The sequence below is a fragment of the Phyllobates terribilis genome, unplaced genomic scaffold, assembly GCF_046119375.1.
Source record: "Phyllobates terribilis strain yellow unplaced genomic scaffold, ASM4611937v1 Scaffold_11__3_contigs__length_659146591, whole genome shotgun sequence".
Taxonomy (NCBI): domain Eukaryota; kingdom Metazoa; phylum Chordata; class Amphibia; order Anura; family Dendrobatidae; genus Phyllobates; species Phyllobates terribilis.
The window spans coordinates 359,161,118-359,187,133 of record NW_027362771.1 but is presented as its reverse complement, the minus strand read 5'-3'; the positions used below and the strand labels follow the sequence as shown (position 1 = coordinate 359,187,133).

The 26,016-nt window shown below is 42.8% G+C and overlaps 1 protein-coding gene and 1 long non-coding RNA gene across 4 annotated transcripts in view; one reads left to right on the top strand and one right to left on the bottom strand.

Moving 5' to 3' along the window:
- Nucleotides 1-1,543: 1,543 nt before the first annotated feature.
- Nucleotides 1,544-12,063, top strand: LOC141166333 (transient receptor potential cation channel subfamily M member 1-like). Of its 3 annotated transcripts, XM_073652911.1 has the most exons (7): nt 1,544-1,675; nt 2,883-3,096; nt 4,725-4,849; nt 5,069-5,240; nt 6,488-6,662; nt 7,196-7,319; nt 11,350-12,063. In XM_073652911.1, exons 1-7 carry the CDS (start codon nt 1,673-1,675, stop codon nt 11,350-11,352), a joined length of 816 nt encoding a protein of 271 aa, XP_073509012.1. In that variant the 5' UTR covers nt 1,544-1,672; the 3' UTR covers nt 11,353-12,063. The 3 variants fall into 3 exon arrangements, with proteins under 3 accessions (XP_073509012.1, XP_073509011.1, XP_073509013.1); XM_073652910.1 differs by lacking the exon at nt 11,350-12,063 and having other exon boundaries at nt 7,196-10,751; XM_073652912.1 differs by lacking the exons at nt 7,196-7,319; nt 11,350-12,063 and having other exon boundaries at nt 6,488-6,666.
- Nucleotides 11,209-26,016, bottom strand: part of LOC141166334 (uncharacterized) — a 154,342-nt gene continuing 139,534 nt past the window's right edge. The window contains exons 2-3 of the long non-coding RNA XR_012251282.1: nt 12,774-12,901; nt 11,209-11,500 (exon numbers count right to left, since the gene is read on the bottom strand). This is a non-coding gene — a long non-coding RNA (uncharacterized lncRNA). The remainder of the gene's footprint in view (nt 11,501-12,773; nt 12,902-26,016) is intronic.

The following is a 26,016-nucleotide window of genomic DNA, read 5'->3' as shown; positions in this document are numbered from 1 at the left end:
AGTAATAGACATTTTAGAGTTGTAGTTAAAATAAATTTACTTTTAATCCATAAGCAAATGAGGACGCTTTGATGAATGTTTCCTATAGCCCGTGGCTCGGTACACCGTTACGCCCTCTGATTTGTACATCCAGCACTGTCTCTGATCTTGATTTATAGCGCTGACTTTCTCGCAGTGAGGGCTTCCTAAACCCAAATCTATGCACCTGAGCATCTGCACTGACACTGGAGGAACAGAGCGGAGCACTCACTGTGTCAGCTTGGGCACGCACTCAGTGTGGGTGCAAACATGCTCTGTTCTATTGCTCTTCTTTGAAGCGGCCATAGACTGCCAGGGGTCTGAGATCAGAGATCACAGTGAGTGCTCGTCCGCTCTGACACTGTGAGCATGCCTTCAGTGTCAGTGCGCACATACAGGAACAAATATTTGAGTTTAGGGAGCGGACACTGTGAGAAATCCAGCTGTTAATCAAGATCAGAGACAGTGCTGGATGTACAAATCAGAGGGCGTAACAGTGCAAAGAGCCATTGGCTAAGCACCCTTGTTTACATATTGATTAAAAGTGAATTTATCTGTAGATGCGACTCTAAAATGTATAATACTGGTATGATTTTTATTTGGGCTAAGTCCCCTGTATATATATGTTTAAGTAACTGAATTTGCATTTTGGGGGTAACAGACTCCCTTTAAAGGTTTCCACCATTTTCTGTAAATAAACATTTTATTTCTTGTATAATTTCTTCAATTCTACAGTATCAGCTTGTATGATCAGGCTTCAGAGGACAGTGCTGTAAGTGTCAGGTTTACTTACCAGAAAAATCAATATCATTGATACCAACTGACTTCCTACAAAAATATTTTTTTGGGAATGTATTTAAAACTTCTCCCTGATGCCTATATCACATATTGTCTGGTATTGTCTTCTAAAAAATAGGGCGTATGTTACACTCACATAACATAAGCTGTTTGTGTTTCCTTATCTTATAGGGTCAAAAGGCTTGGATAGAAAAGACATTTTTCAAAAGAGAATGCATCTACATAGTTGCCAACAGCAAAGACAGCAACAGGTACTTTATCTTAATCTTTCTATAACTAGTATAAATGTTCATGTTATTAAATAATTATATTTTCTAGTTTTGTTTAGTTTTAATTATCCAATGTATTTAGTCACCTACCCATCCCTTGACTATATACTTTGGAATGTATGACACTGCAGTCTGTCACATTTGCAGGGTCTAAAGTGAGGATTTGAAAGTCACCACGAGGAGTTAATTCTTTTATAACACTATATTACAGTATGATCATGTATGCAATTACTTTGTATGTTCTTGTAGTTGATCCAAACGTGATCACTAAAAGCTGAATCTCAGATCTTTGCAAGTCTTCCAACTACCCCTGTTGTAATCAAACATGAAGAAATCTAATATATTGTATGAACTAAATACAAGTGATGAATCTGTTATAAATTGCTGCTTTCAGATGTTGCTGTGGTCAGCTCATTACTCAGCATGTCCCAGCGCCTCAGAATGCAATAGCTAACAAGAATGGAGAGGAAAACAAGCAACTGGAAGCTGTGCCTGAAAAATGGTCCATAGGTAAACACACGCAGTTAAATCCCACAGATGCATTTGGAATCCTGGAGTTTCAGGGAGGAGGACATTCAAATAAAGCCATGGTAAGTATGACTAGGCAAATGTTATAAGAGAACATTAGTGTTTAATTTGGAGAAACTTAAGCTACACAAACATTATAATCTATTGCGGTCATTTATTACAATATCTCAAATACAGTGATGCTTAAAAGTTTGTGAACATTTTTGAATTCTCCATTTTTTTGCATAAATTCAACCTAAAACTACTTCAGATTTTCATTGAAGTCCTAAAGGCCGATAACAAGAACCAAAGCGAATAAATGACTAAAAAATATTATAATTAAAGCCATATTTTGGTGTAATTTGTCCACAAAACAATGTCCCAAAAGCCCTCTGGCTTGCCCTGATGATCTTAAGCAAACTACAGATGGGCAACAATGTTCTTTTTGAAGAGCATTGGCTTTGTCATTGCCAACCTGCAGTGCACATGATTGTATTTCAGTGTCCTTCTGCTGGTGGGCTCATGAGCATTAACATTAGGTACTGTAAGAGGCCTTTAGTTGCTTAGAGGTTATCTTGGGTTCCTTTGTGATTTTGTGGAGAATAATACGCCTTGCTCTTAGAGTAATCTTTTTTGGTGGACCTCCTCTGGCAAGGGTAATAATGGTATTGAATTTCCTCCATTTGCATACAATCTGTCTGTCTGTGGATTGGTGGAGTCCAAACTCTTTATAGATGTTTTTTGCAACCTTTTACAGCCTGATAAGCGTAAACGATTCTTCTTCTGATATCCTCTGAAATCTCCTTTTTTGTACCATGATACACTTCCACAAACATGTGTTGTGAAGATTTGACTTTGATAGATCATTATTCTTTACATTAAACAGGTTGTCCACTCCCACCTGATTGCCATCCCAGATATTAAAAACACAAGATTCTAATTTCTGATCGGATTCTCTCACATGGTGTGGAGAAGATGGAGAACTTAATTTCTCCATCTTCCCCATTGTCTGAGTCCACGGATATGGGACTGCACTCGGATGATGTTTTACACACACCCATAGGCTTGGTTGGGTACGCATGATGCGATTTGCGGAGCCACTTGCAGCATGCTGCGATCTTTTTCCCATGCCGAATTGGCATGAGGGAAAAATGCAGATCTTAATATTGAGACCATCTATGAAGATTGATTTCAAAACCACGGAATCATTATTATATCTCGTAATGGAAGACAAATGTTTTGTATTATACCCTAATCTTGTCTTTTTTTACTGCAATTGTCTTCTTATAGTACATCCGGGTTTCTTACGATACAAAACCTGACTCTCTGCTTCACCTCATGGTAAAAGAGTGGCAGCTAGAACTTCCTAAACTTCTAATCTCTGTACATGGTGGACTGCAGAACTTTGAAATGCAGCCAAAGCTAAAACAAGTATTTGGGAAAGGGTTAATCAAAGCTGCCATGACCACTGGGGCCTGGATATTCACTGGGGGTGTCAGTACAGGTAAGAGCTCTGATAAATGACTATATATTATTTGCACTATTACAATATGATATTAATATGAAAGCAAAGTTCATTGTTATAAAAATCAATGCTTCACGTAAATTTCCTTAGAATGTTACCTGTCATTGCACATTGAGTGTAATGAAAGCTTTTTTCACTTTTTTCTACTAATTTTCTGGTCATCTCAATATTTGTGTTGAAGTAGTTCTCATTTTTTATATAGTCCAAGACTAAAAGCTCGCAATACCCATTAGACTAATGTTGTCCAAATTTGTCCCTTATTTGCTGACCATTTAATGTGTATGTGGGCTTCCCAAATCTCTCATGGTGGCAGATGTCAGGATTGGGCAGTTGAATTTTTAGATGCTCGATACTTTTGATGTTAAAGGAAAAAATGTTGCCAGAGGCGTCTGGTAATGGCCTACTCCACTTTTCTTAGTCAAAACATCTACACGCTTGGCAGAGTCCATGTGTATGGGAATCCTATATCTATATGACCTATATCTATATGACCTATATATCATGTGTATGGACAGCCAAATATATGGTCATGATAGAGAAAAGCTGTTGGAAACTCAGAATTAATTTTTGGTTAATTTTCTTGTTGCCTCATCAAAATGCAAACCAACCACAATAATACAGGTATAAAAAATAGCATGAAATTTATATTCCTCCCCAGAAACAGCATCACTTTTTTTCCATTGATAATGTCTGATATTGCAGCTCAACCCCATTCACGTAAATATGACGGAATTGCAATACCAGAGTCTATGGACTGAAGTGCCAATGTTACTAGCAAAAAGATACTTTTTCTAATTCTATAATTCTATAAAAATAATTGGGACAAATACCAACCTAATCTATACAGTTTATAAGAATATGAATGATAAAACTTAAAAAAAATGAAAAAAATCCTAAAATAATTAGTTTTGTTTCTTACCACTGAGACCTCCTGTTAAAGGTCTCTCACCCAAGAAATCAGCTCCCCTGCTTTGCACTGATGAAGAGCAAAACCCTCGAACGGGGTGTCTGCAGATAGAGTTTCTGGCTTGTTTTCTAATCCTAAATAATATGGCAAGGCCCTTTGAGGGGTCAATATTGACTTTTAGAATTGATACCTCTAATAGGTAGCACACGAGTTCCTTTACTCTTCCTCTCTGAAGAGGCTACTTGCGTATCTATGTCATGTTAACTTCAGCATGAAGTAAGGAGAATTTGAGGATATATCCCCCATCAATGCGATAAGGAATAAACTTTGAATCGCTGGGGGTCCAGTTCCTATGGCCCCCACTGATCCCTGGGACCGGGGCACTGAAAAGCCTCGGCTTAATGGAGTGGAGGTTCATCATGCGCACTATCGATCTGTTCAGCCTTACTGGAAGCACCGGCGATTGCTAAGTGCAATGATCGGCTGATCTCCAATGCTCCTAACAGAATGAATAGAGAGACAGTGCGCATGATTGACCTCCGCTCCACTAAGCTCAGAGCCCCAGTTCGCGGAATCGGTGGAGGCCATGGCTCTTGGGCCCCCAGAGTTTGGAAAGTTATTCCCTATCCCTTAGACAAGAGATAAGATTCGAACTTGAGAATATCCCTTTGATGCAGCTGGCTAACTTTATCTTTTGCAGGTGTAATTCGTCATGTGGGCGATGCCTTGAAAGACCACTCTTCCAAGTCCAGAGGAAGAATATGTGCCATAGGAATTGCTCCTTGGGGTATTGTGGAGAACAAGGAGGATCTTATAGGAAAAGATGTAAGATTGTTGATTATGGTATAGTAGTAACATTGTGAATGTCTAACATTAATAGAAATTTCAATAGGATGTGAGATCATGTAGTATATCAGTAGATATTTGTATTGTATCAAATAATTACTTGAATAAATATTCTTCTAAATTAAGTGGCCAATTGTAAAGATTGCACTAACACAACAATATAATATAATAAAAATGTAACTTTCATTTTATTATCAGGTAACAAAACCTTATCAAACAATGTCCAATCCTCTGAGTAAACTATCTGTGCTGAACAACACTCACACACACTTTATATTAGCGGATAATGGAACACTTGGAAAATACGGAGCAGAGGTGAAATTAAGACGGCAGTTAGAAAAGCACATATCACTTCAGAAAATCAATACAAGTAAGTCTGGTCAGGTTGTATTTCTCACTGTCTTCATTCTTTATCCATTGTGTATTTCTACCACTCCTCTGCCATAAAAATCCAGCCAACAATGATGTTTGCTCAAAGGGAATCTGTCATGTCAAAAATACTATCAACCTGCAGATATGGGGATAGACTACAAGTTAATATAATTCTAAAGCCGTGTGGCCTCTGCACTGAAAGCCCCGCTGCCGGGAAGAAATTAACTAGTGCCAGGGGTTTGGTTACAGCCACCACTCACTATGTACTGAGCAAGTGACTGAAGCCATGCCGGCCATGCCTGTATGACTGAAAGCCAAAGACTGCCAGAAGGAATAAAGTTCATTTCCTCTTGTTAGCCAGGCTTTCAGTGCAAGCATCAGCCAGCTTCAGAATGCTATTAACCTGCAGATTAACCCCATATCTGCAGGTTAATAGTGTGTTTTGACATGACAGGTTCCCTTTAAGGTTACCAATTCCACTCCAACAATTAGAACATTAATGTGTATGAATCACCATCATTATGTGTTGCAGCTCATGCATAAACCATAAGTATATTTTCTCCCATGTGTATGGTATAGAAATAGAGCATTAGGATATAGAAGAGCATAGAAAAAATAATAAGAAAATCAGTGATTTCACCATCGTGTATGGCAGGAAGATGTGATGTCACTTCCAAAACTTCTGGTTTAATTGTAATAATTGTCCCTGATGCTCACCTAATGCCAATTAAGATATCATTTTTTATGACAAAGATTTAACAATAGAAATTTGGTCTAATTAGAAAAAAAAAGATCTTTTCCAGCAATATTTCTACATTTACTTGAATAGGGCTGAGCTTTAATACCAGACACAACCCATAACCAGGTGTGGTGTTGTTACTAATATCAGACGACCCTTTTTCGCTTTCCATGTCATCAAGATTTTTTTAGAGATTAGAGTGATATTGCATTCCAGTATGTATGGATTTCCATCTCCTATTAATCTCCTATTAACATTGACTTTCTAGGATATAATAATGTGACACATGGGTTTCCCTTTGTCATCCTATGCCTGGGAATAGACAGGAGGCAGGGACAGCAAAGGGATGCTCAGCTGTCATCTCCTGCACCAGTGTGACCGCTCCACACGTATGAATTTCATTTTAGTAGTGCATGAAATCCTAAAAATCACGAGTTTCAAGTTTTTATGTTTATTGCCATCTACATTTAAATGACACTTGAGTGTTTTTGTTGTTTATGTTGTAGGACTAGGGCAAGGTGTGCCAGTGGTCGCGCTCATCGTGGAAGGAGGTCCCAACGTCATCTCCATTGTCCTTGAATGCCTGCGTGAAGAGCCGCCTATCCCGGTAGTTGTCTGTGATGGAAGTGGTCGAGCCTCTGACATACTGTCATTTGCCCACAAATACTCAGAAGAAGCAGGGTAGGATTTCATGTTGTATGTGAAGTTCTTCTATGATCCGAGAGTCCTTTTGTATGGCGGGAAATCTTCACTCCTTCATCTAATTTTTATAAATGACAAAGAGTACAACCAGATCAGGGTATCTTAACCGTAACACATAAAATTAAATTACAAAACACACATCGTTGTTTTTGGGCTTATAAAGAGAAGGTATGAGCTAAACAGAAGGCCAATTCGGCAGTGGTTACAGTTAGTTCCGTAATGGCGCACATTATCAGACCCTATAAAATGGCCAATTTACCATCAGCAGCATAGTGGTAACAAAGTAACATATTACTATATTAAGCCAAGTGGCAATTACCAATATGGAAGAGGGCCTTCAGTCACTTTCCTCACAGTAAAATAATTGGACTGATTGACTAGAGAACAGTATTACAGACTATTGCTATGGTTTTAGCAACATTACGGCCAATGAGTATTAAGGTTCGCTGACTAAGTAAGAATAAAATGTTTCTTGCTGTGGCTATTTTTGTATTTTGTGGTGTGTTTTTTAGGATAATCAGTGAATCTCTTCGTGATCAGCTTCTTGTTACCATTCAGAAAACCTTTAACTACAGTCGGAACCAGGCTCACCAGCTCTTTGTTGTCTTAATGGAATGTATGAGGAAAAAGGAACTGGTAAGAATGATTAAGCGTGTGATACACTAGTGCCAAGTAGTTTGGCACCTTTTGGACTATAGGGTGCTTTTAAATTTACCTCTAACAGGAGCAACTACAGATCCTACTACAACTTTGGAATTTGTTGGAATTCGATCTTTGTGAACTCAACAAAATGGTGATCATTTTTCACTATTTTGCTGAACTGTGGTGAACTGGCAAAAAGTAAAAAAAAAATATAATAATAATAATACTTACCTCTCCGGCTGCCCCTGCTGCTCACTGTCCCTGTCCAGTCCTCAGAGTCTCTTCTCATCGGTGCCATGCACTGAAACCCTGAGCCTCTTCATGTTAGACTGGAGCTTCCGGTTGTGAACAGACCCGGGGATGTCCCAGTGCATGCACATCAGATGGTCATAGTACACGTCTTGATTTTGCAACCTTACAATGCCCATGTGCAGGCCTGGTCACAGCCGGAATTCCTGGTATAGTGTGAAGGCACCCAGGGTTTCAGCTCCCGGCAACAGAAAGAAGAAGTGCCAAGGACTGGACGGGAGACGGTGGGCAGTGGGTGGGCAGTAGGAGCAGCAGGATGGTGAGTATTAGTTGTTGTTTTTTTCGAAGTCTTACATTTTTTTATGCTCTGGAGTCTGAAGAGCCTTCAGGTTATAATAAGGGACATTCAATTTGCAGAGAATATATTCACTGCAAATTGAATTTCCTGGTAAATCTGCATAATTTGGTGAATTTGAATCTTGGCAGATTTGACCATCTTTAGTCATATGGTTGTATTATATAGTTGCAATCAATACTATTCAACCCTCATTGCAAATTACATGTATTAACAAAATTTACACATTTTCTGCTGTTTGCAATTAACCAGTCAATCAAGAACAATGTGAATAGCTCAATACAACTAAAATAACAAGTGGTTTCTCCAAATTCAACACAAGATGCCACTTCTACTGGTTACTGCAGTGTCAGAATTATTCAACCCTCTGATGACATGCATCTTTAGTACTTAGTAGAGCACCTTGAGCTATTATGACCTCCTGCAAATGTGGTAATATGATGCATAACCAGACACCAGGTTCTGGCAGCTTTCCCAAGGAATCTCGGCCCATTCCTCATAGGCATTGGCCTCCAATTCACTAATATTTTTGGATTTGCATGATGCAACTGCCTTCTTTATATCCCTCCAAAGATCCAAAGATTTTCTATGGATTTCATGTGAGGCGACTGAGATGACCACTTGGTTGACTTTAAATTACTCTTGGGATCATTGACCTTTTGTAAAGTCCAATGACACAAAAAGCTTCCTCACAGGAGGCATGATGTTTTCTCCTAGCATTTCCTCATACTTGATTGAATCCATTCTGCCCTCCATATGCCGGAGGTTTCCAGTACCAGAGTCAGCAAAGCAGACCAAGACCATCATCAAACCACTGACATGCTTCACTGTAGGCAAGGTGTTCTTTTCAGCACAAACTTCATTCTTCCTCACCCAGACATATTGCTGATCCATAAGCCAGAAAAGTTCTGTTATAGAGCAACGAATAAAAACTGGAACAATAAAGCTTCTGTGGTTTATTTATAAATGTTTCAGCATATTGGAGCTGACTTTACTTCTGCTTTGGGGTCAGTAGAGGTGTATGTCTTGGAACTCAGGCATGGGGACCTTCAGCGTTTAGTATGTCTCTTACTGTGCAAACTGTATCTCCAGTGCCCTCTGCCACCAAATCTTGCTGCAAGGCTTTTGCAGTTACTTGAGGGTTTTTAATCACTTGCCTACTTAGGAATCTGGTAGCAGCCAGTAATAGTTTTCTCTTCCTGCAACGTGCAGGTAGTGTAGCCAGTGTTCTTCCTTGAACTTTGAACTTTTGAACTATACTTCCAGCTTTATCTCCAAGAACATTCAGTGATGTTAATATCTTTATGTATCCTTTTGCTTATGTGTGCAAGGCAATGATCTCTTATAACTTTTTGGACCACTTAGGCTGTGTGCCCATGATGCGTTTTTTAAGCGTTTCTGCAGAGGCAAAAACGCTTAAAAAATGCATGGTAGAAGGTCTGCCATGCTCCCCAATGATAATCCGGATGTGCTGTGCACATGCTGTGGTTTCCGCTGCGGGTTATCATTGCGGAAAAAAACGCAGCACTACCAATTATTTTGCAGAAGCGCTGTGTTTTCGCCGCCATTGACTTGCATTGGAACGCATGTATTCCGCATCACTGCATTTGCAGATGCGGAATCCAAGCGTTTCAATGTGCGAATGGTACCCGGGTGTGGAGGACAGGAGACTCTCCTCCGGACCCAGGTACCATAGAACCTGTAAAAAAAAAGAATAAAATAAAAAATAAATATGATATTTACCTTCTGATGGCCCGCGGTGCGCACGTCTTCACTTGCCAGCAGTTCGCGGTGGACTGAAGCACCTACGCTGATGTCATAGTCATGTGACGGCAGATCCTTCAGTGTAGTGTACCACGAGCTGCCAGCAAGCCAGGACGGAGCGAATAAAGACTCCGGAGGCCATCGGAAGGTAAGTATAGATTTATTTTTTTATTTTTTACCATTCTTTTACGGTCACACTATATAAATCCATGCCGTTTGCATGGATTTATATAGTGTGACCAAGTTGTCAAGCACTTTCCAAGTGATGCTAAAATCGATTGGAAAGCGCTTGTCAACCCGCATGCGGAAATGCATGTGAAGAACGCTTCATTTCCGCTTGTCCCTGGCAGGAATAACGCATGTACAATCCGCATGTACAATCCGCATGCGTTTTTTCTGCCATTGAGATGCAGAAACGCTCAGGAAAAAATCCGGAGCATTTCTGCGTCATGGGCACATAGCCTTACTTGACGTATTTCTAAAATGCAAACCCCTTGCCAGTCCAGGTATTTAATGTGTTGTATCTGAAGGACACCTGAAATAGCAAAAGAAGCTATTGATTAATTAGATCTGGTCTGTTTGAGACAAGATCTGATTTGCAGATGTGTGCTCTTAAGAGAAGTTAAATTCAGAACATTGAATAATTCTCATTAAAAGTGTCATTTTGTGATCAATTTGGAGAAGCAATTTGTTATACTAGTTGTGTTGAGATATATAAATTGTTCTTGTTCCATTGGCTTATTGAACATTTCTAAATTAGGCTAATAAACCTGACCTGCAAAGGGTGTTGAATAATTTGCCTTCTCAAGTTTTTCGGAGAATTTTTTTTCTGTTGGATCTGATCCCCCTTTAAAGAACTTTGATATACAGCTCTCTTATGGAGCTGGAATAAATCCTTGTGCAATATCATTGGTCACCTGATTCTAGAAATGTAAGGAGTATAAAACTGCAAAGTTTAATCATGAGTTACTTTTTTTTTAATGTTATATATTTTCTGTGGGTATGGAAGAAATATCATACCTCGTGTCTTCCATCAATAAAGATATTTATGTTCTGTCTGTCTTGTGTGTGACCAGTCACTGTGTCATTATTCATGCTGCATACAATGAGACCATTCCTCGTCTCTGCACACCATTAATGATTAGCTGGTCATGGGGCCGTGTCTAAGTTGCAAACAAGTGTGGATTTACCAAGGCAGTCACACAGAAGGAATCATACAAAGAGACAGCTGGATGTTGTCTTTACAATAATAAGGCTGCCAATAATTCTCATACTTTTTTAACTAGTTTATTGCACTCATATAATTGTCAGCTGACTGTATAAAATAGTATATTAGAGTGGATTGTAATTAACATTATACAACAATTCGCATAGAGCTCTAAAATCAATTTAAATACATTTTTGTCAATATTGCCATATTATTCAGGTTATTTCTTTAGTGAAGTACACAGCATACATAGAAAGGCATATTATGACTAGTCTCACAGTAGCATATGAGGATAACTAAAGGTCCCATGAATAACTTCCTTTTTTACGTTTAGCGATATAACGTGGAAAACTACACTTTTTCATTTCAAATCAGTTAAAAACAATGTTCTGGTGTCTAGATATTGCTGTTGCATGGTTATTATGGCACTGTCTGCTGCTTTTCTTCAGTGATGGTGGAAGAAGCCTCTTCTGGGTCATCTTGTCCGGCCTACACAATAGCATGAATCATTCTGCTGCCCAACTACAAGAGGATCCAAGCTGTGGGACTGTACTACTGGCTATATGTGACCTCCAGCATTGGACACTTTAGGTGGATGTTCTAAAAGGAAATGAGAAAAACATCAGTTGGCGCAATAAGAAGTATGTAAGAGTAACATCTAGGCACAGGAACAATATTTTTAAATGATTTCAAATGAAGAATTGTTAGGTTATTCAAAGCTAACAGAAAAATGTAAGATTTAGGTGTGAAACAACCTGTTTAACTCGTTAAAAAAAAATATTACTGGGCTAAGCTCAGTATCGCGGGTTACTGTACTACTATACTCTCTGATATTATCAGTAAAGGCACAAATACACTAAGACTAGGTAAAATAGAGGGACTACAATCAAATCTACATACACCTTCATTTTCAGTCCAATAGTGGAGTAAAACTAACTACACTTACAGAAAATGAACAGCCTGCCACAAAGAGTGAAACTTCTGATAGTGGCACACAACCATTAAACCCGAGGGAAGACGTTATTAAACTAAAGGCATGGCTAATTAACACCAGACACCAAGACCTGAACACTATGCAGTAAGGAACAATAACTATGGATCAATGAATAAAAACGCACAATGATTTTGGATCAAAAAGCTCTGACAACCACTAAAGTTTACCCTACAACTGCATAGTAATGGCCATGTCAAATAAACCCATGGTGATGGCATTATCACTAGAAATTGAACAGTACTCTGAACTGCCCTACTTTATGGATCTAGTTGTTAGGATTCCTGTTGTTCTTCTACAGTTTGACCACTAGTAGCTGCTATTGTTCACCATAATAGTTGTGCTGCAATCCCACTCCTTACCACTGGAGGCTGCTTCTGTGTTCTGCTATTGCCCTTTACTAAGATGGCAGATTCCGAACCTGTGGAATCCACCTTGTTTCCTGTTTGAGCCTACTTAAAGCCGCATGTATCTCTCACTCATTGCTTGAGTATTATGTCTAGCTGTTTAGTCTAGTTCCAGTCTCCAGCTCCTGGACTGTCTTACCCAGACTGTTCTCACCTTCAACTACCGCTTGCTGTTCCTGCTTGTGCTCCTTTGGTCACTGAATTCCAGCAGTGCTACGCCAGTATTGTAACACTAATCTTGAGTAAATTATGACATAGTTTGAAGTTATAGGGCCCCAATGCAAAATCTCCAACATGACCCCCTAACTATCAGAGGTCTTCATAGTATTGATCTTCTCATATAAAGCACCCACTATAATTACAACCCTGAATACACGACTCAGTAGTTACACACATGTATGACTGTATCTGCAAGACTGAAGAAACTTGTAGGTTCATCTATGTTCCTTGCATGATATATACGTATTTTCCATACCTTATGTAGTACATTTTATTTTTATAAGGGTTCATGACCCTGGTGAACCAATCTAGGCTTGCACAAGATCAATCTTCGTATTGATTGTTCATCCATCAAGTCGCCATGGCTCGAGATCAAGCCGAAGGCTGTTAAAAAAAAGAAAGAAAAAAAAGAAGTGATTCACATATCAGTTTTCATGTGTGAGTGTGTATGTTTTTCACAGATAGCACTGGTACCTATGATAGTCTATGAGGCTGTTTACATGTATGACTTTTTCTTTGGATTGAGTGGTCCATGCAAAATTGCAGAGCTTGCAACCACCATTCACTCTGAAGCTGGCTGGATTGCTGAATCTGGTTAGTTTCAGTGTCCCTGCACATGTCCGATGTTGATCCAAGTGTCAGATCAAAATTGCCAATGCAAGTCTATGATGAAACTCTATGATAAAAATCTTGATAAAACTCAGTCTGTTTTTCTCGGTTATTCAATAGCAGGACAACAACGCGAAACATACTAGAGGTCCTGAAAATGACGATATGGCCCCACAGAGTGGTCACATCAAACACTGATTTGATTTAGATTTCTCTTTGATTCCTTCACTTTGCATTTTGTTAATTGCTTAAAATAATACAAGACAAATAATACCAACAGAGCATTACCTAATATTACCATTTTAACGACAAGCGCACTAGTCGGAAGCAGGAGTATGGAGTATGAAGTGGGCTCAGAAGCTGAGCCTATCAAGATTCCTTACAGATTATGACTGTGTTATTTAGCCATAATCTGCCACTAACAGCCGTGGTTGGGGCCGAGCTCTGCCCGCTGCTGCTAACCTGTTAAATGCCTGTCTATTTGTGACACTGACATATACAGCGCATGGCCCAGGGGAGCGCCGTTCCACGCTCCTATTGATCCCCCTCGTTGTGATTACATTGTGCCAATGGGTTGGCATAACTGAGTTCAAAGGGCTGATGTTTATAGGAGACCGTAGTTTTCACTATATACTGTAATACAGTATTGCAGTATAAATTATTAGCAATCAGATGATTGCATGTTCAAGTCCCTCAAGGGGACTAAAAAACTAAGAATTTTTTTTTTTTTTTTTAAATGTACAAATTTGAATCCCCCCTTTTTCCTTCATTAAAAATAAAGAGAATAAAAAATATAAATATAAATATATCTGGCGTTACCACGTCCATAATAGTTTGATCTATCAAAATATAAAATTAACCCAAGTGGTAAAAACTGTAAGAGAAAAAGTCAAAATGCCACAACTCTGCAATAAACATACTATTCAGCTATCAAAATTTATAATCTGTCATAAAATAAAATCAATAAAAATGTCAACCCAGCACACAAAATAGAAGCCGTCAGCTCCATTAAACATAAAATGGAAATGTTAGGCTACATTCCTATGATGAGCTTTTGGAGCGTTTTTGACGCTGTGTATTTTTGCTGAGTCAAAAATGCTGCGATTTACAGTTCCTGCATAGTGGATGGGATTTGTAGAAATCTCCTGCCCACCGTGCTTTTTTTCACTCTGCTTAAACTGACCAAAATCCACAGCAAGTCAATTTCTCTTGTGGGTTCGCTGAGTTTTCTATGAGGATTTTCCCCATAGATTTACATTATATGAGGAAAATTTGCAGGTAAAAAACGCACATGCATTTTTAGTGCGTTTCCATGGCGGAAACGCATCAAAACGCAATTATTCCATTCCTAAGTAAGTCAATAAAGTTTTGTCGAAGCAAAAAAACAGGAAGTATCAAAAACAAAGCAGCTTTAATTAAAGCATGACACATTAACAAGAGACAAAAATGCAATGTCATAAAGGCAATAAAAACGCATGTTAAAAAATGCACACAAAAGAGCAATAAATAAATGCAAGTAACATATTTTACATAATATATAACTGGAATACACATCACTCTGTATAAGGATACGGTGCCCGGGTAGGATACCACTCCATATATTCAGACAAGAAACAGAATCCAGCACTCTTAAAGTTGCAAGGAAAATTTTAGATTTAATCAGAGTTGCAATCCAAAAAACAAAATCAGTGATGTTTCGGTCAACAAGACCTTCTTCAGACAGATTGCAGACAGTATACTGTGTGAAATAGCACTATGTGATATAGGAATATATCACCCAAGAGATATGCGCTGAAAAACGTGTTAAAAAACACACACAAAAGTACAATGAAAAAACGCAAGTAACATAATTTACATAATAGGGGCAGAAACGGTGCAGAAATTCTGCAGCGTCAAAAACTCATAAAAAGCTCATTATGGGAATATAGCCTTATGGATCTTGTAAAATGACAAGAAAAGCTATTTTTTTAATGCATTTCTGAATTTTTTTCACTGCTTAAAAAATGATACTGCTGTAATCATACTGAGTTGACCTAGAGAATCATATTGCCAGATCATTTACACGGAACAATAAAAGCAAAACCTAAAAAACATAGAACATGGGACTTTTTTCCCCATTTTCTAGTTCATCGCATGGTAAAATGAATGGTGTCATTCAAAAGTTCAATTCGACCCGCAAAAACAACAGGACCTCATATGGCTGTGTTAGTTGAAAAATAAAAAAACTTATTGCTCTGGAAAGAAGAGGAAGGAAAAAACAAAAGCGCAGTCCCTAAGGGTTAAAAGGAGTTTTTTCATCATCATAAATGGGTAAAATTGCCAATTGCTTGTAAAATCAACCAAACTTGCAATTTGTTTCTTATTAAAAATCATCTCCATTCTCAAGAATAGAGGGGGTCTTTAATTCTATTATTTACTACTCTTTGCATAGATTACCAGCCACCTCTTCTGTATATCAGAGGTGGTTGGTTTCCTAGGCAAGGGGCACAAGCTTGTTAGCTCATTGCTGTAAAGCTTGCAATCACTGCTCTAAAGCTAGCTGAATTGGTGAATCTGGTCAGCTTCAGTGCCCCTAAGCATCTCCCATGCTGCAGAATCAAAGCTGCCTCTGCTTGCCACATCAGAGAGAGCACAATTTAGACAAGCAGAACAACAACGTCTCTGGTATAACCTGTGAATGAACTGGAGAGCACTAATTCCCGGAAAGCAGGAAGCTGGAAGACAGAAGAGCGTTGTGCTCCTAATAAAAAAAAAATGAGAAGAACCCTTTAACATGACAGGGAGAACACTGGAGAGATCACGTAGATCCCACTGCTGCCACCAATTTGTCAAGGAAAACACCAGAGAGATCACGCAGATCCCATCGCTGCCACCAATTTGTAAGGGGATGCAACTCCGCTGCCTCCGATCATGAGGACAATTACGCAATGGACTGACGAGTGATGGGAGAGGCCGCAGCTGTTTCCACTACTAGGCCGGTTATTGGGAAACTCACAGTGAGCGTATGATATATACACCTCCGATTCCATCACATGGAATATATATATATATACAGTTGAAACCAGAAGTATACATACACTATCTACTGTATGCATGTTTTTCTAAAAATCTCACATGAAATCAGAATAAACTTTTCCCGTTTTAGGTCAATTAGGATTACCATAATTTTTAATATTTGCCAAATGCCAGAATAATGAGAGAGAGAGAATGTTTTAAGGCATTTTTATTACTTACTGCAAAGTCAAAAGTTTACATACACTAAGATTACTATGCCTTTAAACAATTCTGGACTGCCGATATGATGATGTCATGTGTTTGGAAGCTTCTGATAGCTTTTTTGGCAACATCTGAGTTAATTAGAGACACAGCTATGGATGTATTTTAATTCACACCTGAAACACACTGCTTCTTTGTGTAGTATCATGGGAAAGTCCAAAGAAATCAGCCAAGATATCAGGAAGAGAATTGTGGACTTGGTAGTGTATGGCTTCAGGGGTGTGGTTTACAGAGAAAGAGGAACGGGGCTATTAAAGTTGGTATATTTAATCTGGAAAAGTAGGCAGTGTTTATAAAAAATATACAAAGATGTTACAAAATGGGAACAAAACAATAAGGTATATACAATCACATAAGAAAAAAAGGGATAATGAAAGAAAAAATACTAAACCTGCATCACGGAAATGGCTCAGAGCTTAGCGGAGGGAGGCTCCTTTAGAAAATGGACAGAACCACAGCAAGCTGTAACTTCCAGGACTGACCAATGACCAAAACCCAAACTCTGCTTTTAATTAGATCAAGGATACGCCCATGACGCGCCCCCTGGGCTGCGTGGGGAACCCGGAACTGGGCCTTTTTGTAGATGCTGGGGGTTGTAGTCTCCGCGTGGCGGTGACCCGGTCCGTGGCTCAGGGTGGTCAAACTAAATGGCAGTCTATATACTGAATGTCCGACTACGCCACCCGTGGATTGCGGTCAGGATGAACTGCCGCTGCAGGGCAGACCGCTGAGGCTGGTGTTGTGGGTGCAGCAGAGTGTAGTACAACTCCCCACGGGAGGAGTATAGCCTCAGGGCAGTGTATGCGGAGGATGGGGGTGATGGAGCAGGAGTAGCAGTGACGACACAGAGTCAGTGATGCAGTCCAGGGTCTTTACTCACAGTTCTTATTATCCAGACCACTTCTGCAGGTAACGGCTGCCCACGTCGCACTGTGCTCACCAGGTGAGGGGCTCGGCCTACTCCCAGATAACTTTGGAGCGTTTCACAGGACCCTCTTTGTGTGTCCTTTCTCTGGCCTGTCATACCCCGCCAGTGACCTCGCTTCTGTCCAGCTGCCTCGGGCCTTCTCGGGCAAACGTTGTTGCCGTTTCCCTGACCCTATGTGGTGCCTTCCTAGCGGGTATAGCGAGGGGCTGCGCCACTTGAAATGTCGCAGCCTCCGGTTTCTAGCTGAGGGTAGTTCCCCGCCTCCACTAGTTTCGGGGACCGGTCTCCCCCCTTGGCCTGACCCCTCTACGCAGGTAGATACGGGCGTATGGTAGCTACCAGCCGGTCCACACCCCTGGGGTCCCTTCTTTCCTCTGTGTTCCTGGAGCCTCCTCCGCTCCCCTTCCTTCCTCCCTCTTCTTTCAGGCCCAGTCCTCCTGACAGAGCCTGCCTGTGGAGCAGAGCCCATGCAGCAGCCCTGCTCCCTGTCTTCTCTCTGTCTTGGGCCTCTCAGGCTAGGCCCGACTCCTGGAGCAGAGCTCCACAGAGCCCTGCTCCTGCTCTTTTCCTCCTCTGACTGGCTGCTGCTCTAAGATGGCCCCCACCTTTTATATCTCTCTCTCTGTGCATCCAGGAACTACTTCCTCCCTGCTCCTGCACTACAGGGTTCCCCCTTCCTCGGTGTTCCCTCCCCCCACTCCAGCCAGGGACAGGGACTGTCGTGCTCTGCTTGGAGCATATCGGTCACCCTGCCCCCCGGAAATGTGGTGTAATGCATGCAGGTGTCGGGGTCCTGATCCACACTCCATCCTTACCTGAGAGTGAGATATCACACCTCTGGGTGAGGTGCAATACCTCTGTAGCAACCGAGCCCTCGGGGTGCTACACCCACATGAACTCATATGGGAGGGGATGGTCATGGGATGAGCTAGGTCTTTTAGACGTTTATGAGATCCCTTCCATAAATATTCTATTGGATTTAGGTCAGGTGATTGGCTGGGTGTAACGGTAATGCCAGCCAGTAATGGTTCCCTGTCCTCCTCCATGCAGGAACACCGACATACTCACTGCTCCAGCCGTGCGGTGTGGTCCCCACCGTGGCTCTCTTCTTCCTGGTCTGTGCACTTTGCACATGCTTCCCGGTGTTACGCGCTCCCCTGTTTTTAAAAAGGCAGCGCCACTTTGAAAATGCACCCAGCCAATAGTGGGGAGGCATGTTGTATAAAAGGCACCCTTTCCAGTAGGGAGGTGCCTGAGCAACCTGAGGTACCTGAACCTGAACCAGTTCCCAAAACCCTTGTTGTCTGAAATATGTGAACCTATCCGAGTATTCCTCGTTGGCCGGACTGTTATACCAGTATCCGAATCCAGCCTGTCGGTGACCCCGAGTCCTTTTCTGTGCCTGCAAACGCAGTACTTGGGACTGCCTAGGAGTGGTACCTGGAGGCTACCTGCAGCTCAAGCCTGAGCTCATCATCAGAGTCTTCAGTGAAAACTAGGTAGCCAATTAGCCACGTCCCTCCTAGGTAAGCCTGGCCCGTGGTACAATGGGTCCACAAACCACGTGTGCCACATTTGTGCGTGACACTTGGCCATTCTAGTAGCTTTATTTTCTTTCTCTGAAACCAATGAGAGTTTCCTTGGCTGTGTGTTTGAGATAATTTTCTTGCTGAAATGTCCACCCTCGTTTCATCTTCATCATCCTGGTAGATGGCGGCAGATTTTTTTCAAGAATGTCTTGGTACACTTGTCCATTCATCCTTCCTTCAATTATATGAAGTTTGCCAGTACTGTTGCTGAAAAACAGCCCCACATCATGATGTTCTCACCTCTTCACTTCAAACATGGTGTGTAACATGGCATCCAAAGAGTTCAATTTTGGTCTCATCTGACCAGACTATATTCTCAGTATTTCACAAGCTTGTCTAAATGTTTTTGAGCAAACTTTAAATGCGCTTGAATATGCTTTTTGTTCAGCAATGGAGGTGTGTGAGCGTGCATACAGGCCATGGAGGCTGAGTGCATTACTTATTGTTTTATTTGAAACAATTGTACCTGCTGATTCCAGGTGATTCCAGGTCTTTCTGTAGCTTTCTGTAGCTTCCCAAAGCTGGTCCTTGGCTCTTGGACAACTCTTCTGTTAATTCTTTTCACTCCTCTGTCTGAAATCTTGTGGGCAACACCTGTTTGTGGCTGGTTTATGGTGAAATTATGGTCTTTCCACTTCTGGATTATGGCCACAACAGTGCTTACTGAAACCTTTTGTAGTTTTGAAATTCTTCTGTAACCAATGCCAACAGTATGTTTTGAAACAATAAGGTTGCAAAGGTCATGAGGCAGCTCACTGGTTTTACCCATCATGAGATGTTTCTTGTCTGGCACCTTGGTAATAGAATAGTGTCGCCCTTTGCATCCTTATAGTAACATAGTCCCTGTAGTAAAAATGTCCCCCTGAGCATCCTCATAGCAATTATACCCCCTATGCATCTTCATAGTAACATAGTCCCCTATAGTAATAATGTCCCCATGTACATCCCCATAGAAACATACCCCCTAGTAGTAATAATGCCTGCCTGTAGATTCTCATAGTAATATAGCCCCCTGTAGCAATACTATCTCCCTATGGTCTGCTTGGCAATAAACAGAATAAAGAAAAATTAACCTAACTGTTCTCTCATTTCCTACTCCTCCTCCACCACAGCGGTTTGTTGCTTGATGCAAGAGGTGCGATGAAGTGGTGCAATTGCATCGCCTGACATCCACTACGTTGTGCTGTCCTATGGCAGGCCACAGACTGGAGGTAACCGGCAGCCTAACCGAGTAATTGGTGGAACAGTGAGCCAATGGCTCTTATTTCTGCCACAGTTGTTGATAGTATCCGTGTTCAGAGGAAGCAGATACCATTACAAGTGCTGCAAGCCGATATGGCCCACTGCCAGACATGACCAGTCCATTTGGCATTTGCCAGACTTGCCAGATGCCTAGTCCATCTCTGACTTGTATACTGCAATTTTCACCATTTGTCCCCAATGCACCATGTATCTTGAATTTTCATTTATCTCTTATCTAGTGGGCAGAAACTAGCTGCTATGATGTCTTTCTTATACAGTATAGCAGAGAGTAAAAAAAGAAGAATGCATCATAGGGCAATATTTATGTTCAGAACAATGAGGTGGTTGACAACAGTGAACAATAGCTGTAGTGCACACCAGGTCTGGTTTTGCACAAGCGCAAAACTTGGAAACACTGTTGAATTTACAAGGATGCAGTTTCAAGGGAAGCGGACTTCCTTCGGTCATCTACTTGCTATTTCCCAGTGGTATGTGAGGTTAGTAATGCAGGATATAGAAAAATGGACACCTTCATGTAGGGCCGCGCACAAGAATGTAGAAAAGGCATGGTCATCAATATGTTTAATTTATTTTATTCAAATCAATCATATGTGTTTCAGAGTATAAATCCCTTCCTGAAACAAATGATCTATCTGTCTGAGGAAGGGGTTTATACCTCAAATTTCATACAATTAATCTGAATTAAAGAAATCATACATATTGCCCTTTCTACATCCTTGGACACAGCCCTACATGAAGATATCCATTTTTCTATATCTTGCATACAATACACAGTACTCACAGACATCAGGGATTACTGTTGCTCTTTCCCTATGTAGCACACAAATATAATCAGCAGCATGGTAGACTTCATTCAGCAGCAATAAGCAGTGTACCTGTGAATCCAGCTCTGAAAGAAGATAAAGCATTGGCTAGATACTAGAACTGCTACTGACGCGCCCCCTGGGCCATGGGGGTACCCGGAGCCGGGCCTTGGGGATGCTGGGGGTTGTAGTCACCGTGGTGGCGACCCGGTCCGTGACTCAGGGCGGTCAAACCAGGGTAGTTTATGGGTGTCTGTTATATATAGTCCGACTACGCCACCTGTGGGATGCGGTTATTGGGAACCGCCGCTGCGGAGCAGTCCACTGAAGCTGATGGTGTGTGCAGCAAGGTGATGTGACTCCCCACAGGAAGAGTGGAGCTTCAGGGCAGCGTGTATGGATGATGGTGGTGATAGTGCCGGGATCAGTAATGACAACACGGAGTCGTTGCAGTGCAGTCCTAGGTTTTCTTTACTGGTGGCAATTATATAGGCCCCAACGGGAGTACTTGCTAGGGATGAGGGCCTGGTCAGTCTGGGAGCAATCCTGGAATCCTCCTGGCCAGGTGGAGTTGTAAGCCTGCAGTTCTGACTGTACTCTTTGGCTATCCCGCTTATAGTCGTGTGGTAGCCCACGTCCCTGAGTGTAACGTGCTGTGCTCACCCGTATGGCTGGCGACTCGGATCCCATGTATTCCTCGCTCCTCTATGGCGGCACTGATCCTCTCGTGTGGCTGAGCCTCCGGGCTTCTGATGGGCCAGGAGACCTACAATCTCCTGCCGTGCGGTTTCTGCTGCTGGATATACAATACCCACAGCCTCGGACTCCGGTGTCCGGTTCTCTGAATGTACTCCGGCCAGGACGAGCTCTGCCTGCTCCAGTCCTCAGCTCCTTGCTCCTTCGTGTCCTACTTGACTCCTGACACTAGACTCTGACTAGACTAGACTAACTTAACCCCGCCTCCAGACCCAGTTATAAAGGGCAGGATCCTCCCCTTTCTGGTCTGGGGCAGGAGGTGTTGCATGTAATGTGTTCCTGACCAGGAAACTCCTGTTTTGCTCCCAGACATGGTATTACTACCACTGTGGCAACCAGACCCTCTGGGGTGCCACATTCCCCCCTAGTAAATTTCAGTACTCCGGGACTGAGCATATTTTGCAAAAATGTAACAGATAACAATACATGAACATATTTACAGGCATTACTGTCTTTTTAGGTCACGGTATCATCCATAACCAGGTGTCCATTCCACTGAAGAAGATGTAGTTTGAGGGACCCGTCCCAAACCCTCCACGGGGGTCCTGGGGTGGCTACAGGGCATTGATGATCCGGATGTTGGACCACGTCTTCAGCCACCTCCACGGATTTTTGTTCTGTGGTCTGGCACAAACGGGGGCACTTTACAGGTGCAACTATTTACAAGCAAAGTTTTTGGTTATCCATTGTCCATAACCTGAAAGTCTTTTTGGACCCTGTCAGGTAACTGGAAAAAAAGATATTTAATGCACACATATAAACATTTCAACATTTGCAATAATACAGTTATACATTACACTTTAAATTCTCCAGCGGGCAGGGATTTGACCTTTGGTGCTTCTGGTAGATCTACGTAGTTCACTACTTGTCTGTGTTCTACCTTGGTCCCCTGTATCTACCCCTGGTGTGGTGGGCTCAATGTTCACCTCACTACAGGTGTTTGGAGGTGTCTCTGGTAGGTTGGGTAATTTCCTACGGATTCTTTGGCTTACCGTGGGTACGGCAGGTTCGCTACTAGCAGAGGGTAGATTCTCCTGGTCTGCTGATGAGGAATCTTCTGCCTCCGGGGCCAATGGTTCTTCCAACTCTACTGAGACTTCCGTAGCTTCTTGAGGGGCTGGTTGGAGAAATGTAAGGACTGGCACAACTATTGCATTATTTACTTGTGTCCATGACCGGGGAAATTCTCCGAGTACTGTTTTGACCATTTCTTCCACTTCCTCTGCGGGTTGAGGGATATCTTCGTCTTCTCTAGCGTGTTGCAGCTGCTCGGGACATTTCTTCAGGTGGTCGCTGGAAACTGTTGCTGTTGTCTCACCTCCGTCCTTACTTATGAGGCACACCTTGGTGTTATCATGGTTTGAGGGTAGAACGGTGTACGGCTCTTCCTCCCACTGATCATCCAGCTTGTGGAGTCGCCTTTTACTCTTTAGGACTCGCTCTCCCGGTGACAGGGGAATAGCAGGTGCATGTTGATTGTAAGTCTTCTCTTGCCTTTCTCTTGCTTGGGACAGACTTCTTTCAACACTTTCCTGTACCTTGCGGTATTGCTGTTGCCGTTCAGTATCCCCATCTGCGTCTGGTGAGGCGTTCTCTGGCGTCAGAACTCCCATATCCAGGTCGATGGGCAGCTTACCAGGTCTTGCTCTCATCAGGTAAGCAGGTGTGCAGTTGGTGGAATTCACTGGGATATGATTGTAGAGGTCCACCAGGTCTGGCAACTTTTCTGGCCACAGACTGCGGTCCTCCAGGGGCAATGTCTTCAGTAGGTCTATCACCACCTGGTTCATCTTTTCACACATCCCGTTGGTCTGGGGGTGATAAGGCGTTGTCCGGATCTTCTTGCAGCCATACAGGTTGCAGACATCCTGGAATACCTCCGCTTCAAAGGCCCGACCTTGGTCAGTTAGCACACGTTCTGGGTAACCATGCGGGCGGCAGAAGTGCTGTTGGAAAGCTCTGGCTACGATGGTGAGGGCGTAGACATAGCCTGACCTGCTTGGGGATAGCTTCACATGGTCCAGGGCTACCAATTCGAGTGGCTGCTTGGTGATGATGGGCTGCAGGGGAGCCCTCTGGCTGTCACGGTCTTTTCTTCTCAGGTTGCATGGTCCGCATTCTCGACACCACCTCTCGATTGCTTTCCTCATGCCAGCCCAATAGAACCGTTCACGTAGCAGGACTTCCAGCTTCTTACATCCGAAGTGTCCTGCTCCATTGTGGTACGCTTCCAAGACCATTGACGCATCCCGCATCGGGACTACCACCTGCCAGACCAACTCATGTGTCCGGGAGTTGATGGCTCTTCGACACAGCTTCCCTTCATAGATGAACAGCTTGCCTTTTTCTTTCCACAGCTGCTTGGTCTTCTCAGGAGCATCTGGATCAGGGTGTGCATCAGCTCGGTTCAGCAACTCTTTGACTAGGCGGACAGCCGGGTCACTGTCTTGTGTTTCTGCCCATCCATGGTGGGGCAATGGATTGAACGTGGCTTCTCTGTTGGCAGAGCACCTGTTCTTCACACAATGGGAGCACTGCTTTATCCCATGGCGGTGGAACGCGGGGATTTCTATCTCTTCCAGCTCCTCTGGGTCTTCTCCCCCATCTGGCAAGTTAGGCATTCTGGACAGCGCATCTGCGTTTGCATTCTTGTCCTCAGCCCGGTACTTGATGGTGAATTCGTAATTAGACAGCCGGGCCATCCATCTTTGTTCCAGGGCACCAAGTTTTGCAGTGTCCAGGTGTGTCAGCGGGTTATTATCCGTGTACACAGTGAATTTGGAGGAGGCGAGATAATGCTTGAAGCGCTCTGTCACGGCCCAGACTACGGCGAGGAACTCCAACTTGAAGGAGCTGTAGTTTTCTGGGTTCCTTTCTGTGGGCCGGAGCTTCCTGCTGGTGTAGGCTGTTACCCTTTCTCTGCCTTGTTGGATCTGGGACAGCACCGCTCCCAGTCCCACGTTGCTCGCGTCCGTGTGAAGGATGAAGGGCTGTCCATAATCAGGGTAGGCCAGGACCTTGTCTCCTGTGAGAGCCATCTTCAGCCTGGTGAAGGACTCATCTTCCAGCTTGTCCCATTTGAATGGTGGTTTCTGGTTCTTGGCCTTTCTGGACTGGCCTATCAGGAGGTCCTGCATAGGTGCCGCCATCTTGGTGAAGCCTGGTATAAACCTTCGGTAGTGGCCTACCAACCCGAGGAACTGCCGCACTTCTTTAATGGTGGAAGGTCTCGGCCAGTCCTTGATTACGGTGATCTTGTCGGGGTCTGGTGCTACACCGTCAGCGCTTACCACATGTCCTAAGTACTGTACTTTGGGCTTCAGCAGGTGGCACTTTGATGGCTTCACCTTCAGGCCAGCGCCAGCCAGGGCTTCAAACACTTCCGCCAGGTGCTTCAGATGATCCTCATATGTCTTGGAGTACACTATGATGTCATCCAGGTACAGGAGGACTGTCTCGAAATTCTTATGTCCTAGACAGCACTCCATCAACCGCTGGAAGGTTCCTGGGGCGTTGCAGAGCCCGAATGGCATGCAGTTGAACTCGCGGAGGCCCATCGAGGTGGTGAATGAGGTCTTTTCCTTATCCGCCTCTGCTACAGGAACCTGCCAATACCCACTAGTAAGATCCAAAGTAGAGAAATAATTAGCAGATTTTAATGCAGCTAGTGATTCCTCTATCCTGGGTAGTGGGTATGCATCTTTATGAGTTTTGCGGTTAATTTGCCTATAGTCTACACACATTCTCATTGTGCCATCCTTTTTCTTTACAAGAACTAATGTAGCTGCCCAGGGGCTACAACTGTCTCTTATTACCCCAGCCTCCTTCATCTCTCGCAACATCCCCTTGGCATTTTGATAGTGTGCTGGCGGTACAGGCCGGTACCTTTCTTTAATGGGTGGATGGTCTCCCGTGGGGATATGGTGTTGAACCCCCTTTACCTGCCCGAAATCGAGCGGGTGTTTACTGAAGACCCTTTCATACTCCTGGACCACCCGGTATACTCCTTGTTTTTGATGTGGAGGGGTGGAGTTAGTGCCCACATGCAGCTTGTGACACCAGTCCTCCATCTGTCCCTTGGAGCCATTATCCTCCGCCTATTTAGATGCAGGTAAGGGTTCCACTGTCTTTATAAAATTTTGAGTGAATAGCTTGGCTAGGGTGGCATACCGGGGCAAATGAACTTCTTTTTCCCCAATGTTTAGGATGCGGACTGGCACTCTCCCATGGTGGACATCAACCACCCCCTGGCTGTCAAAACGGTGGGCCTACTGT